Below are 15,238 nucleotides of genomic sequence, written 5' to 3'. Positions count from 1 at the left end.
AGTTTTAAGTAAGGCATAATAAAAGTGTCAAAATAATAAAGTCCGATGATAAATAAGAACAAATTGTTTCCACTGGAATGAGAGTTGCTAACAGAAGCACATAAATTTAATAACTGAAAAAAATTGAGAGAATTATTTATAAACCATGTTATGATATTCAATCCCAAATTTAAAATATGAGCGCGGGGAGCTGAGATTCCCCCAAGGCGGGAGTTTGATCGCCCCGATGTGGAGGGCTGGACGGGAGCCAAGATCACCCCAACAACGGGATGTTTTCGTGTGCTGGGCTGAATGGCCTAATTCAGCTCCTATAACTTGTGAGCAGGCCTTTTGACCCAACTTGCCCACGCCAACCAAGATGCACCATGTACACCAGTCCAGCCCGCCTGCCTGCCTGCCTGCATTTGGCCCAAATCCCTCTAAACCATTGCTGTCCAAATGTATTTATAGACCCGCCTAAAAGTCGCCAAGAAGCACAATCCGTGGTTATATCAGAGGTAAACGATCAGCATTTTGCTGTACAAACATAGAAACACAGAAAAATAGGTGCAGGAGTAGGCCATTCGGCCCTTCGAGCCAACACCGCCATTCAATGTGATCATGGCTGATCATCTAAAATCAGTACCCCGTTCCTGCTTTCTCCCCATATCCCTTGATTCCTTTAGCCCTAAGAGCTAAATCTAACTCTCTTTTGAAAACAAAGGAGATAAAGGGCCAGCAATAGGTGTTTTTGTGTAAATCAGCAACTGCAGTTTACTTACACGACGCCACTGCTGGGTCGACGGCACGGTCACGTGCCACGGGCGGGGCGGGGCGGGGCCCGGGGGGGGTGGGGGGGGTCGGAGTTGCCCTGTCAGTGCTACGGGCGGGGGGTCGGTGATGCCTGGTCACGTGCCGCGGGCGTGGACTGGTCACGTGCCGCGGGCGGGGGGGGACGGCGAGGCCTGGTCACGTGCCGCGGGGGGGCTCGCTGGGAGGTGAGAACCAAAGGGTGAGAACGCACGGGGTGCCAACCCCTGTGACGTCAGCGGCTGCATGGCGGCGCCATTGCCGGCAGGCGGGTGAGGCTACTCGAGGCGCGGCGGTGTCGGTGTCGGTGGTTGCGGACGAGGATTGACCGACCTGCTGACGGTAGGGTAACATCGTCTAAACAATCCCCACGGGCCGCTCCGCCCCGCTCCGTCGTTGACTCGGCCATTCCCTGAGGTGAGTTGTAGCGGGAGGAGGAGGTGGAGGGCCTGTCCCCGGGAAGGCCCCGCGGCGACTCTCCACTACTAGGCTTTATACACGGAGTCGAGGATTGTATTTCAATAATTCCGTCGTGTTTTGGTGAAGGGGGAGTTTTATTCACCGCCTGAGGTGAGTTTCGGGGGGGGAGGAGCGGACCCTCGTGCTCTCTCCTTCCCGCGCTCGCAGGCCGCCGTCGCTCCGCGTGTTATTAAACTGTGAGGTGGGAGTAGCGGGTCAGGCTCGGGAATAAGACGAAAGTAGTTGGAATTCTGAAACTAAACTTAAGTGGTTATGTTTTCAATTGTTGAAAATAAACTCTGATCTCAAGGTTCAGCTTCATACCAACAAGGTTCTTGAGGCAGCATCTCTGGAGAGAAGGAATGGGTAACGTTTTGTCACAAAATCTTCCTCTTCTTCCCTCTCTCGTTGGATAGAAGATACAAAAACTGAAATGCACATGCTTTCCTGCTGTTATCAGACTACAGAATGGTCCTCTAATAAAATCAGTAATCCCAGTCTTCCAATCTACCACATTGGGGAACTTGCACTTTTTTAATCTGCACTTTCTTTGTAACTGTAACACTAATGCTCTAACATCATATTCTGCACCTTGGTATTTTTCACTTCGCACTACCTGCTGTACTTGTATGTGGCTTGATTGTACTTACGTACAGTATGATTTGACTGACTAGTATTGCAAACAAAGTTTTTCACTGTATCTTGATACACATGACAAAAATACGTGGGAAGCCCGACGAGCTGTGGCCTTATCCCAACGGCAGGCCTGGCTCATCCACCGTGAAACTGAGAACTCGCCCGGAGAGGGAAGCAATGGGGGAGAGGATGGATGGACTGGACAGAGCGGTGGGCACTGGACAAAAGGCCCCATGGTAAGAAAAACCTGGGGGTCTTACCTTCTCTGCCCTCAAGGTCGTCTGCTTTAAGTGCCCCCTGGGGAACAAGGGTTGAAGAGGAGCTCGACTGGAATGGAGCAACAGCTGCAGCTGGGACTGTAAAATGGTCCCCCTTGCACATAGGCTCAGTGGGCTGATCTGTACTAACTGTAGTTGTACTTATGTATGGTGATAGTTTTGCTCAGCTGTATGCAAAAAGGTATTTTGCTCTACTGTGCTACACAAAATAAAGAAACCATTGAACTTCAAACTGGAGGAGGAGCCATCTTGGTGAACGGCTGCTAGCCAGCAGCCGTCCGTCTTAAATTCGTTTTTTTTTTTAGTTTTTAGTGAGTCCTGTTTTTTTGTTTGTAGGGGATATGGTCTTTTAATGTGGGGGGGTAGGTGTTACTTTATTTATAGGTCCCTACCTGGTCGGTGTGGCAGCCTTTTTTCCGGGCTGCCCGTCGACCCGTCCTCGTGGCCTACCAGCGGGCTTGGAGCGCCGTTTCTTGGCGGGAACCACCCAGCACCTCGGCCTGGGTGGCGGCACAGCATTGGAGCGCTGGAGCGGAGCGGAGCGGGCAATGCCTTGCCTGGGTCGCCGCGCTGGAGCTCTGGCGAGCTGGACCGCCGAGAGCAACATCTCCGGGCTGCGGGTTTGCGGAGCGGAGAGACGGCGTGCGTAGAGGCGGCAAGGCGGCAGTGAGGAGAGCGGGCGCCGACTTTGTCATCGGGAGCCTGGGAGCTCCAAACCGGCGCGGCCTTGTCGGCTTCGGCAGCCGCGGTCTCCAACCAGGAAGCGGCCGTTCCAAGTGGCCCAGCCGCCGAAAGGACTCTCCCGACGCCGGGGCAAGACCACCCGGTGAGAACGGCCAGGGACATCGGGCCTCCGTAGAGGCAATTGCGGTGGCCTCAATAGGCCTGACTTTGGGGTGATCATGGGGTGGGGACTGGACATTGTGCCTTCCTCCACAGTGCTATCCACTGTGGGGGGATGATTTTTTTGTCTAATTGTAGTCCTGTAGGTCTGTGTCCAAGATGGCTGCCGTGAAGAGAGAGTGGACGCTGGCGCGCTTTGGCTGCCGCTGCTCTCTTTTCACACTGTGTTTTTGATTTTCTGTTTTTGGATTGAATTCTGTTTTTAATTTGTGTCACTGTGATGTCTTTAATTACTTGTTTTATTCCGATTATATGTTTTATTTCGATTACTATGTAAGGTGTCCTTGAGATGTATGAAAGGCGCCCATTAAATAAAATTTATTATTATTATTATTATTATTATTAAAATGGTCCCCCTTGCACATAGGCTCAGTGGGCTGATCTGTACTAACTGTAGTTGTACTTATGTATGGTGATAGTTTTGCTCAGCTGTATGCAAAAAGGTATTTTGCTCTACTGTGCTACACAAAATAAAGAAACCATTGAACTTGTTGACTATTTCTCCTGAACTGAGATGACAATTAATAATCAACCTGTATAATAATCTAGCATAATATAATGGCATATTTACTTGTCAAACGGGCATTAGTGAACCAGAAGGGTCCTCACCAAAATCCAGTGGTTTCATGATCCTCCTCATCTCCTTCCTAAAGAAATGTCCTTTAATTCTGAGATATGTCCTCTGGTCCTAGACTCTCCCACTAATGGAAACATCCTCTTCACATCCACTCTATTCAGGCAAATCTTATCATAGTGCAAATCCTAACCTAATTTCAAGCTAGTACATATCAGATGTGCTTTTTAAAAATAAATGTATTATTTTCTGTTCTGTATAAATTGTTTAATTTCTTTCTTGAACAGGAAAGTGTCAGTATGGCAACATCTGCGGATAAAAGCCACAGTATGATGTGGGCAAGATTTCATAGCGAATCAGCAAGTAGGGTTGTGAAATTATTGAGAAAAAGTAAAAGTATGGATACACTACTGCAATCCACCAACTGGATACTAAAAGATATTCCAGATTATGATACAGTTGAAACTTTACTCCCTTCATCTCTACCAATGGCGCCACTTACAAAATGGGAGGTTCTGCTCCATCAGCACGGAGAAGACCATTTTTTGGAATCAAGAAGGAAATTGACAACTAGCAGCAGCTGTCCATCGCTTGTGTACAGGCTGGAAGCATCTGTTTGTGAAGTACATAGTGTCGTTCAATCTCGTTCTGAAGGTTAGATGAAGATTTAGCCTTAATTGTAGTTAGAAATTACCCCACCTGTTAGTAACAATTAGGCACAAGCTCATGGGACAAAATGGTTTCTTGCATTACACAGGATTATGTCCATTATAGATTGGAGCTTGATAATTGTTATTTTCGCCCTATTTGTGTGTGTTCTTTGCCTGACAATAAGTCGGTCCTCTCAAGCGACTGATCTGACTTACCCTTTATGCACTCATTAATGCAGATAATTCTGTGTTGATTCAAAATAATTACATTGAAATAAATAAAAACATGGATATCTACAAGTCAATAGATATCTGAATTGGCATGACACTGGTGCAGTTTCACCTATTGCTTGTATTTCACAGAAATTCCAAGTGTTACCAATCAACCTGAAGCTGTTTCATGTGAGGAAACGAATCGGTAAGTTGAAACTTTAATTCGGGGACATGTGTACAGTGTTGGTCATTATCAGATGGAAAAAATGCTATGTTATAATTACATTAATCTATGGGACGAAAAACAGATTTCTATCTGGACACGGTAAATATGTGGCCTTTATTTTATTTTCTCTGTGCATAATTGTATCACTTTCACTCCTTTGCAGAATTGGTGCTAAAATAGATGACAATTTGATCCTCAATATATAAGAATTCAGTATTAATATCGACTAGACCAAGGGGTCCCGTCCCCTCAACGCGTGGGGGGGGGGGGGGGGCCGTCGGCCGCGCCTGCACACACACGCACACTAACCACCCTCCCCACACACACACACACACACTAAACCACCCTTTCAAGTTTGCAAGGGTATTAGCCTTTGCTCATTCAATTGCAAATGATACAGATTGGGGAATGACTCAATAATGAGGAGTGCAACAGGTTCCTAGAGGGCATAATAAACTTGAAGAATTGGCAACAATTAGTCAGCGGATAAGATTCTTCATTTTGGACATGGAGACAATGCAAATGGTTGCAAATAATATCTTTAAGGATGATACAAGAAATAAGAGTATAAATATCAGGAAAGAATGAACTAACTGGATCTCTTTTGAGAAAAGTCTATGAAGTAACCTATCCAAACTCTTTAAAATTGAGAGGAGAAGATGCAGGGAGTGGTATGTTTTAGATGGGTAGAGAAAACAGAAAAATAAATAGTTGATAAAAGATGTACGTTGTGACTAATATCACCACATTAACTCCATACTAGTCTCTAGACTGATGCAATCAGTCCTATTCTTCCATTCTATCTTCATAGTCCATGTTTATTTCAACTGCCAACCTAATTTCCAGTGGAAATTACTGAATATCTGCATAAACCTGCCTCAAAGGTATGTTTCACTTGTCATAGCAGCCTGTTATTCAAGAATGAGATATGTTATTCACATTCCACATATCAGAGTACTCTTATTCAGGAGTTAGTATTAAATGTTTTTGTTAACATTGCAAATTAAGAAAGACAGGAACCAGCATTGCTTGTTATCTGTATTTCTACGATCTTAAAAGGTCAGCTTGTCATACTTTGTTAACAAAAGTTATCTGTCTCCAGGTTAGCTATAGACCTGGATGCCTTTACTATGGAATCAGTACAATGTACAGATGATGACAGTAAAATGCCAGATCAGAATGACGAGTTTTTCTCTTGGGCATTGGAGAGGTAAAGTTGTCTTCATGTCTGGCTTTTCTCACTGTTAAGAAAACTTCCATGTAGAATGGCGTTGACTATAATGACTGAGGAACTGTGCACCACACGGCAGATAAATAAAATCTGTTGTTCGTATCCCTCCCTATAATATCTTGGCCGAAACTTTAATTCTGTTTTCCCTAATCCTTGTTTCATCAACAGTTTCTTTTGTCTTTTTTTAATTTTTAATGTGTGTTAAAAGTCTGTGTAAATGTTCTCCGGTTTGTTTTATGTGCGGGGAGACTTTATTTCAGTTTCTTACCTTGCCGGAGATGCAATTATTTTCCGGGTCGCATGTCCGGCTGATCTGCAGCCTATCATCGATGGAGCTGGAAACCTCCTCGGACTGACTTTGGGCCCCACCGCGGGGTGTGGAATTAACATCGGCTCCGATCCCTTGCCTGGGATCGCTCCAACCGCGACATCGGGAGCTCGCAGTCTCCGGAGAGGCTGAGTCGGAAGCTCCAACGGCGCAGAGGCTCGACCAGCCCTGACGCGGGGTCCGATCGCCGGTGCGGAGGAGCTGACATCCGCCCCGATGCAAGAGCTGATCGCCCCGATGCGAAGGGCCCAAACGCTGCCGGCTACGGGGGGGTCAAGATCGTCCTGTCAACAGAGGGCTCAAGGTCCTTGAAGATGCCCCATTGTTCCATTTAATTTATTCTTGTTGCTTTTCGTCCATTTTACCTCCGTGGGTCCTGTCTTGTCCAATTGAAATTCGGTCTTTCCCGGTTTAAAAATCTACTTTAATTAGATTTCATTAAATTACTAAATCAAAAGCTTATGAAGCGTTGATCTCAGTTACTGATTCTGGTTCTGGTTGATTACTGCGCAAATACCTCAAAGACGATGTGTTGTCCTACTACGTCCTTGCCACTTCATTACCAAGCAGCAGTTCCAAAATGTCTATTTCCTAGATAGACGAAGAACATATATTGGTCAAGAATCACAGATGTGATAATTAAAAAAGTGTCTGCTAGTCCTTTATATGTAGAATCTAATATAACAACTGCAGTCTTGTGCTTTACTGTTCTGCTGTCTGCCGTCGCTTGCTTTATAATGAATTGCACTCCTTCAACGTGTTGCTATTCTTCCACTATCCTCATGGTCCTTCAAGTTTATTTCAACTGCTAGTCTAATTTTCAGTGGAAATTACTGGCTTTCTTACCCCTCCCCCGCCCCCAATCAGTTTGCAGACGGGTCCTGGCCCAAAATGCCACCTAGATACCAGAGATACTGCCTGACCCTCTGAGTTACTTCTGCGCTTTGTGTCCTTCTGAGCATTTCTCAACTGCTCACCAATAATTAAAGAAAGTCTCTATTCCCTTTTTAAAATCACGTTTCTACATCATTACGATGTCATTTTAATTAATACCTGGACTTTGGTTTGCATGTACCACTGTCTTCTCTCTTTTCTTGATTAATAAAATTCCAGAATATCTCTTTTCCTTCACTGTACTCAATTCTCCCGTTCACCAAATTCTGGATGGTACTCTGTAGGAACAGTAAAATCCTCTTTGCCTTTGATGTTAAAAGTTGAGTAAGAGTTTCAAAAGTAAATGGAACACACCAGATGGATTTGTATTAATTGAGCTGAGTTTATCAGTTTAGTTTATTCACATGCACCGAGGTACAATGTAAAGCTTTTTGTTGCGTGCTATTCAGTCAACGGAAAGACAATAGTGTTGCTACTGTAGCTGTACTGAAGGAAAAAATGTTGCTACATTATTGGCTGAGCTTTATATATATATATATATTTATATTTACGCACACAATCATACTGTATGAAAAATAATTGTGATTTACATATAATGGACATAGTTCTATTTCTAGAGCTGAAAAGGCAAATATTAAAGACCGAGCTTTTGAAGAATTTGTGGTGGAAGAAAAGGAAGGATTGATTTTGGAAAATGACTACCTTAGCCCAACGGTGCCTGTTGGTAAACTGGTAAGACTTTTTATCTCTTCTCACATCTGACCCCACAGTTTTTCCCTTTCACTTTACCTAAATGGGCTGTGTTAACCCCTATTCTGTGCCATACCCCAACTTTCACCAGAAACAAATGTGCTGGGTATTTTCCTCTATTTATCAATGCAATCAAGCATGCGGACCAATCTTGGTTAAATAAGGACATGACAGGAAGGGCACCAGATGTACCTAAAATGAGGCACAAACTTGCCAACGTTACAGCACAGGACTGCATGCATGATAACAGCAAAATAACACGCTATGTAGAGCTAAGTGATACCACAACAAGTAATTACTATTTCCAGCAAGAAAGAACTTAACTACGTACTCTTTACTTTCATTGACATCACGTTTTGAAGAATCCCACAACTTCGACATCATTGATCAGAAACTTATTAGCCACATGAATAGTTACAAGTTAACAATGTCAAGATATTAGCAGGTCCAGAGTTGCACCCTAATTTGTGCATTTGTTGTACAAGCTCATAAACTATATTTGCATTTTGCATTCCTCCTAATTTGCTCATTTTGTAGAATTTCCAAGAGGCAAGAAAGCATCTCAAGAACTAACCATGACCACTTCTTTTTCATAGCGCATAATTTAATGAGAGGTTTTGATGGAAAATTTACCAGTAACAGAACTGTGAATGAAATGTGATATAATTATATAACCTTTATGTCATCTGGGGTTTGGAGACAAATGTTAGCATGACATTTTTATTATCTTAAGGTTTTTTATATGCATGTTATTATATTTCAGTTTAGTTTATTGTCACAGTGAAAAGATTGAGTGATTATCTTTTATTATTCAGGTAACTCAAAGAACAAATGCTGGGCCCGCAGCCATGGAGGAGACTCCAGTAAGTGCTTGCATAACCTGCAACTTTGTTCAGTGTCTGATCAAATGTTTAAAATGAAAAAACACCCTGAGCACTTTGGAGTTTAAACTGGGTAGAATTCACCCTTGGAATTTGTTTTTCTTTTAACCTAAGCAAAGAATTTCAGGAAATTTCACATTTCACCGAAATTTCATATTGAAACTAGGAAAATTTGTTTCAATATATTCTGAAATTAAAGAAGATGTATGTTCTCATTTCGGAAATCTAAGTCGGTTACAATCAAAGAATTAATACAATCTGAAATGATTTTTTTCATAAAAAAGATTATCATCCAGATCAAAATAAAATTAATCATATAAAAGTACTTTGTTGTATAATGTGCAAATTTAATCTAAATGGATAGATGTGCAAATTAATGATAATAGACAATAGGTGCAGGAGTAGGTCATTCGGCCCTCCGAGCCAGCACCGCCATTCAATGTGATCATGGCTGATCATCCCCAATCAGTACCCCGTTCCTGCTTTCTCCCCATATCCCCTATCTTTAAGAGCCCTATCTAGCTCTCTCTTGAATGTATCCAGAGAACCGGCCTCCACCCTGAGGCAGAGAATTCCAGACTCACAATTCTGTGAGAAAGTGTTTCCTCGTCTCCGTTCTAAATACCTTACCCCTTATTCTTAAACTGTGGCCCCTGGTTCTGGACTCCCCCGACATCAGGAACATGTTTCCTGCTTCTAGCGTGTCCAAACCCTTAACAATCTTATATGTCTCAATAAGATATCCTCTCATCCTTCTAAATTCCAGAGTGTACAAGCCCAGCCGCTCCATTCTCTCAGCATATGACAGTCCCGCCATCCCGGGAATTAACCTTGTAAACCTACGCTGCACTCCCTCAATAGCAAGAATGTCCTTAAATTAGGGGACCAAAATTGCACACAATACTCCAGGTGTGGTCTCACTAGGGCCCTGTGCAACTGTAGAAGGACCTCTTTGCTCCTATACTCGACTCCTCTTGTTATAAAGGCCAACATGCCATTCGCTTTCTTCACTGCCTGCTGTACCTGCATGCTTACTTTCATAGACTGATGAACAAGGACCCCCAGATCCCGCTGTACTTCCCCTTTTCCCAACTTGACGCCATTTAGATAGTAATCTGCCTTCCTGTTTTTTATACCAAAGTGGATAACCTCACATTTATCCACACTAAACTTAATCTGCCCACTCCCCCAACTTGTCCAAGTCACCCTGCATTCTCATAGCATCCTCCTCATAGTTCACACTGCCACCCAGCTTTGGGTCATCTGCAAATTTGCTAATGTTACTTTGAATCCCTTCATCCAAATCATTGATGTATATTGTAAATAGCTGCGGTCCCAGCACCGAGCCTTGCAGTGCCTCACTAGTTACTGCCTGCCATTCTGAAAGGGACCCGTTAATCCCTACTCTTTGTTTCCTGTCTGCCAACCACTTCTCTATCCATGTCAGCACTCTACCCCCAATACCATGTGCCCTCATTTTGCCCACTAATCTCCCATGTGGGACCTTATCAAATGCTTTCTGAAAGTCCAGGTACACTACATCCAATGGCTCTCCCTTGTCCATTTTCCTAGTTACATCCTCAAAAAAATCCAGAAGATCAGTCAAGCATGATTTCCCCTTCGTATATCCATGCTGACTTGGACCGATCCTGTTACTGCTATCCAAATGAGCGGCTATTTCATCTTTTATAATTGACTCCAGCATCTGCCCCACCACCGATGTCAGGCTAACTGGTCTATAATTCCCTGTTTTCTCTCTCCCGCCTTTCTTAAAAAAGTGGGATAACATTAGCTACCCTCCAATCCACAGGAACTGATCCTGAGTCTATAGAACATTGGAAAATTATGATGAGAGAAAAGCCATCAGACCTGTTGCTAATCACACAACCTGCAACTTGCTCAATTAAAAATTGAGTAATTTCTGGTTTACTCTACTTATTTTCAGAATATGTTTTCAAATGGGAATGTGCTTTTTATACACATATTTCATTTACAGACAGGAATTAATGACTTCCATTCAGAATATTTTGCTACGATGAAGGAGGTTGGTCATGATTTATTTTACAGATTGTTATGACTGAATTCTACAAATTCTACAAGTATTATTTACAGTTTGTCACTGTTAAAATCCAATGATTTGCTTCTCGGGGTTTAAGGCCTGACATTTAGAAAGCTTGAGCAAGAATGTGAAACTGAAGCAGCACGCTACCTATTCTGCCTTTCAATGAGATGATGGCTGATCTTTTATTTCGTAATCCATTTTCTATATCATCTCCATAATATCTTGATCCGTTTGATAGCTAAGAATCTTTTGATCTCTTTAAATATGATCATCTTCCAATGTTGACTAGAAAAGTCCAAAATAAACCAATTCATTGTAGGAGAGAGGATGCAATTTTCAACTTCAGTGCCTAATTGGTAATTTGGTAGATGACAGAGTTTCAAGAATAGAAATCTTTTTGTTTCATCCACATCAACCATCTTCCCAGCCATTGTACAAGTTATTCAATTTTCATTCCATTGATTTCCTCAATGGAATCTGGTAAATGGCTCCCAATTTATTGTCAAGATACTCTTTAAAGGCAGGTTCTGGAGCACTTTTCTGCTCTTTTATGTTCTGCAGTATATGTAAAACTAAAGTGGGTGGTATCGTAGATAGTGAAGATGGTTATCAAAAATTACAGCAGAATCTTGATCAGTTAGGCAAGTGAGCTGTGCAATGATTAATGGAATTTAATGCAGATAAGTGCAAGATGCGATCTTAGTGCAATGTATAAGATCACGAGAGGAGTAGATAGGGTGTTTCCACACTTTTACCCAGAGTAGGGCAATCAAGAACCAGAGGCCATGGGTTTAAGGTGAGAGGGTTAGGATTTAATGGGAATCTGAGGGGCAACATTTTCCGCACAGTGGGTGGTGGTTATGTGGAATGAGCTGCTAGAGGAGGTAGTTGAGGCATGTACGATGACTACATTTATAAGTTGGACAGGTGAGACTCGTATAGATGGAGCATCTTGGTTGGCAAGGGTGTTGGGCTGACGGAGCTGTTTCCTTGCTGTATAAATCTGCAGGTGCATGGTTCCTTGAAGGTGGAGTCGCACGTAGATAAGGTAGTCAAAAAGGCTTTTGGCACATTGGCCTTCATCAGTCAGTATTGAGTATAGAAGTTGGGAGGTCATGTTGCAGTTGTATAAGACATTGGAGTGACCGCATTTAAAGTATTGGGTTCAGTTCTGGGCACCATGTTATAGGAAAGATATTTTCAAGCATGAAAGGGTTCAGAGAAGATTTACGAGGATGTTGCCAGGACTAGAGAGTCTGAGCTATAGGCAGACGTTGAGTAGGCTGGGACTCTATTCCTTGGAGTGCAGGAGGGTGAGGGGTGATCTTATAGAAATGTAGAAGATCATGAGAAGAATAGATCAGGTAGATGCACAGAATCTCTTGCCCAGAGTGGGGGAATCGAGGACCAGAGGACACAGATTCAAGGTGAAGGGGAAAAGATTTAATAGGAATCTGAGGATTAACTTTGGTTGGTGGGTGTATGGAACAAGCTGCCATAGGAGGTAGTTGAGGCTGGGACTATCCCAATGTTAGACAGGTACATGGATAGGACAATTTTGGAGGGATATGGACCAAACGCAGGCAGGTGGGACTAGTGTGGCTGGAACATGTTGGCTGGTGTGGGCAAGTTGGTCTGAGTACTAGACTCGGCTTGTACTCGCTAGAATTTAGAAGATTGAGCGGGGATCTTATAGAAACTTACAAAATTCTTAAGGGCTTGGACAGGCTAGATGCAGGAAGATTGTTCCCGATGTTGGGGAAGTCCAGAACAAGGGGTCACAGTTTAAGGATAAGGGGGAAATCTTTTAGGACCGAGATGAGAAAAACATTTTTCACACAGAGAGTGGTGAATCTGTGGAATTCTCTGCCACAGAAGGTAGTTAGTTCAGAAAGTTAAATAAAGAATACAGGAATACTCCTGGGATACAGAATTCAATTTGATGTAATATTGAACATCATCAGTCATTACCTAACCTAGATTGAAAAATTCCACTTAGGGTGGCAGACTGCACAAAGACTAATTCCTTCATATTTTGTTCTTGGTATAACTTCAAATCTGGTCTGGTCATTTATCCATTAAATAAATAGATTCTGAATGATGAGCTGCTATCACTTTTTAACTAAATCTGTGCAACAGTTAATGGGCAGAATGCAGGAAAACATGTCCCAAAATCTAGTATGTATTATTACTTCATTTTGAACCAGTTTGTTGGATCCATCTTGAATGCTGCCATATAAAGTCTTTTTTAATTTATTATTCTAAAAAAGGCAATTAGTGGAATAGAACAAAAGTTAGCAGCTGTTGCTGTTGCCCTGCTTCCTCGTACATAACTAAATTTGTCAACATGAACACTTTAAGCTTGCGGTATATTTTATTTTAATTTAGAGTTATTTTGTGCTTCACAGCCTGAATATAAAGAGATGGTGCCTGGAGTTAATACAAAGTGTGATAATGTTGAGGTAAATGCCAGTTAAAATACTTTATAGATTGTTAGCTGCTTTTCATCTAAAAAAATACTCATCCTTGCTAAAAATCACGACTTCTGTTCGTTTAACGGCCTGTCTACTAGTTTGCTTTTTTCATTTTTAATTCATATGAAATATTAAGATAATGGAAAGTAGTTAATTAGTTTCATGACTGGATTAGCAAACTCGTAGATTAAAGTTATATATGTTTTATAAATGTAAAGATTCAAGTTAATTGAACATAATATTCATCACATCAGATACTTTGAGATTAGCGTCTGAATTTAGTTATTCTAAGCTCAATTGCTGAGCTTCATGGGAGATGATTATAGCAACAATGGATTCCAAGTTAAGAGCAGACCTGCTGATCTGTATGACTTTATCCTAGTCCAGCATGAAGATCAAATGTTTCTTTGCGTTAATATTAAGTATATCAGACCAAAACATGTTTTACAGATGGATCAAGCGTTCCAAAAGATGGAACCAGCTGCAGAATCTGAACATCTTGCACAGGTAAATACGATGCAAAGATAAAAAGCTTTTGTATCAGTTTTTCTTCATTCTGCATTTGAATGTTTGATTTTCTTTTAATGTATGTACTCATCCAGCAGATTACAATTTAGGGAAACACTACAATCTTCCACAGAAGGCAAGATGCAGGTTGTTTTAAATTAAAACAATATTTGGGATAATTCCCTTCACCTCAGGTTATTCCAGGATTTTAACCAAGTGAATTGGAGTAAAGAAAATCTAATGTTTTTTTATGTGTACATTTGTGGAGATTGCAGGGCCTTGACAAAGGTCTTTGTATTTTCTTTAGTCACAGGCAAAGTCCCAACGGACTGAAGAATTGTCAATGTTGTTCCTTTGTTTAAGTAGAGATAATCCAGGAAAATATAGATCAGTGAGCCTCATAATCAGTGGTAGGGAAGCTATTGGAGATAGCACTGCCTTGCACCTTGACATCCTTTGTATTCTGACAAACAGGTGGAATAATGTGATGTAGATTGACATATAATTCCAACAGCCAACGTACATATCTGCAATCTAGGTGGCTGGCACAGCAGATACATTTCTCACTCATGCCAAGTGTATTTGGCCGGGGAATGTGCACTGACATCAGTTGACTTATCTTTCCAGTTTTCTTCATTGAACCTTATACTCAACCAGCTTCATGCTGTCAGGATCACCTCTGAAGAGTTACTGCTGGATTTGCTAGATGGGTTAATGTTTCCTGAGATTCTGTAACAACAGAGAAAGCAAAGAACATTTGTATTCTTGATTCAATTAATTGTCCAGCATACATGCAGTTAGATATGGATAGAACATTCATGGAGAAAAAAGGTACAGTTATGATCCAGCCTTTCCCACCTGGTTTAGATCGAGGGTTGTGGCCTTTGTTACATTATCATGTGTTAGTAGGAGGAGGACCTTCCTCCAGTTTAAGTGGAAGTGCCAGTTTCTGTTTGTTGCTTCAGGTACCTGTTGTGGGCAACTTTAACCCGGAAAATAAAGGGAAATTTGTGTCTGTATGTTTGATCGAGAATTGTATGTGTTACTGAGAAGACATAGGATATTGGAGATTATTGGCGGGCAGCTGCAGTGGGTATCTGTAGTTGCGTTTAAAGTTGCCATTAATTAAAGAGAGCTCAAGGTGTCAAAGCACTAACCTGGCAAATCTTGTTAGGTTCTGGATGTGTTTACAGCACTTCCCCAAGGTTTGGAGGCCCTGCTGAAGGCTATCACTGATCAGCTTCCGCCAATTGTATCTCTGCTGTAGAGACCCTTCTAAAGTCTAGTTTATTGTCACGTGTACCGAGGTACAGTGGAAAGCTTTTTTGTTGCATGCTAACCAGTAAGCAAAAAGACAATACATGATTAGAATCGATCTATTTA

The 15,238-nt window shown here is 42.1% G+C and overlaps 1 protein-coding gene across 1 annotated transcript; it reads left to right on the top strand.

Annotated features, from left to right (window-relative positions):
* Positions 1 to 1,959: 1,959 nt before the first annotated feature.
* LOC116991062 lies at positions 1,960 to 14,590 on the top strand. Its single transcript, XM_033049398.1, has 11 exons — positions 1,960 to 2,120; positions 2,161 to 2,242; positions 3,927 to 4,293; positions 4,653 to 4,707; positions 5,831 to 5,938; positions 7,799 to 7,913; positions 8,747 to 8,794; positions 10,809 to 10,856; positions 13,283 to 13,336; positions 13,799 to 13,855; positions 14,483 to 14,590. The coding sequence occupies exons 1-11, from the start codon at positions 1,960 to 1,962 to the stop codon at positions 14,588 to 14,590; spliced, it is 1,203 nt and encodes a 400-aa protein (XP_032905289.1).
* Positions 14,591 to 15,238: the final 648 nt, after the last annotated feature.

This window comes from Amblyraja radiata, chromosome 32 (genome assembly GCF_010909765.2).
Source record: "Amblyraja radiata isolate CabotCenter1 chromosome 32, sAmbRad1.1.pri, whole genome shotgun sequence".
Lineage (NCBI taxonomy): Eukaryota > Metazoa > Chordata > Chondrichthyes > Rajiformes > Rajidae > Amblyraja > Amblyraja radiata.
This window is presented reverse-complemented; position numbering and strand designations above follow the sequence as displayed.

Excerpts from the sequence above, each read along its gene's own strand:
- LOC116991062 (XM_033049398.1), top strand. The coding sequence starts at position 1,960 with ATGACAAAAATACGTGGGAAGCCCGACGAGCTGTGGCCTTATCCCAAC. Across the intron at positions 7,914-8,746 it reads CGGTGCCTGTTGGTAAACTG|GTAACTCAAAGAACAAATGC; the intron begins GTAAGACTTTTT and ends TTTATTATTCAG. Across the intron at positions 10,857-13,282 it reads ATTTTGCTACGATGAAGGAG|CCTGAATATAAAGAGATGGT; the intron begins GTTGGTCATGAT and ends TGTGCTTCACAG.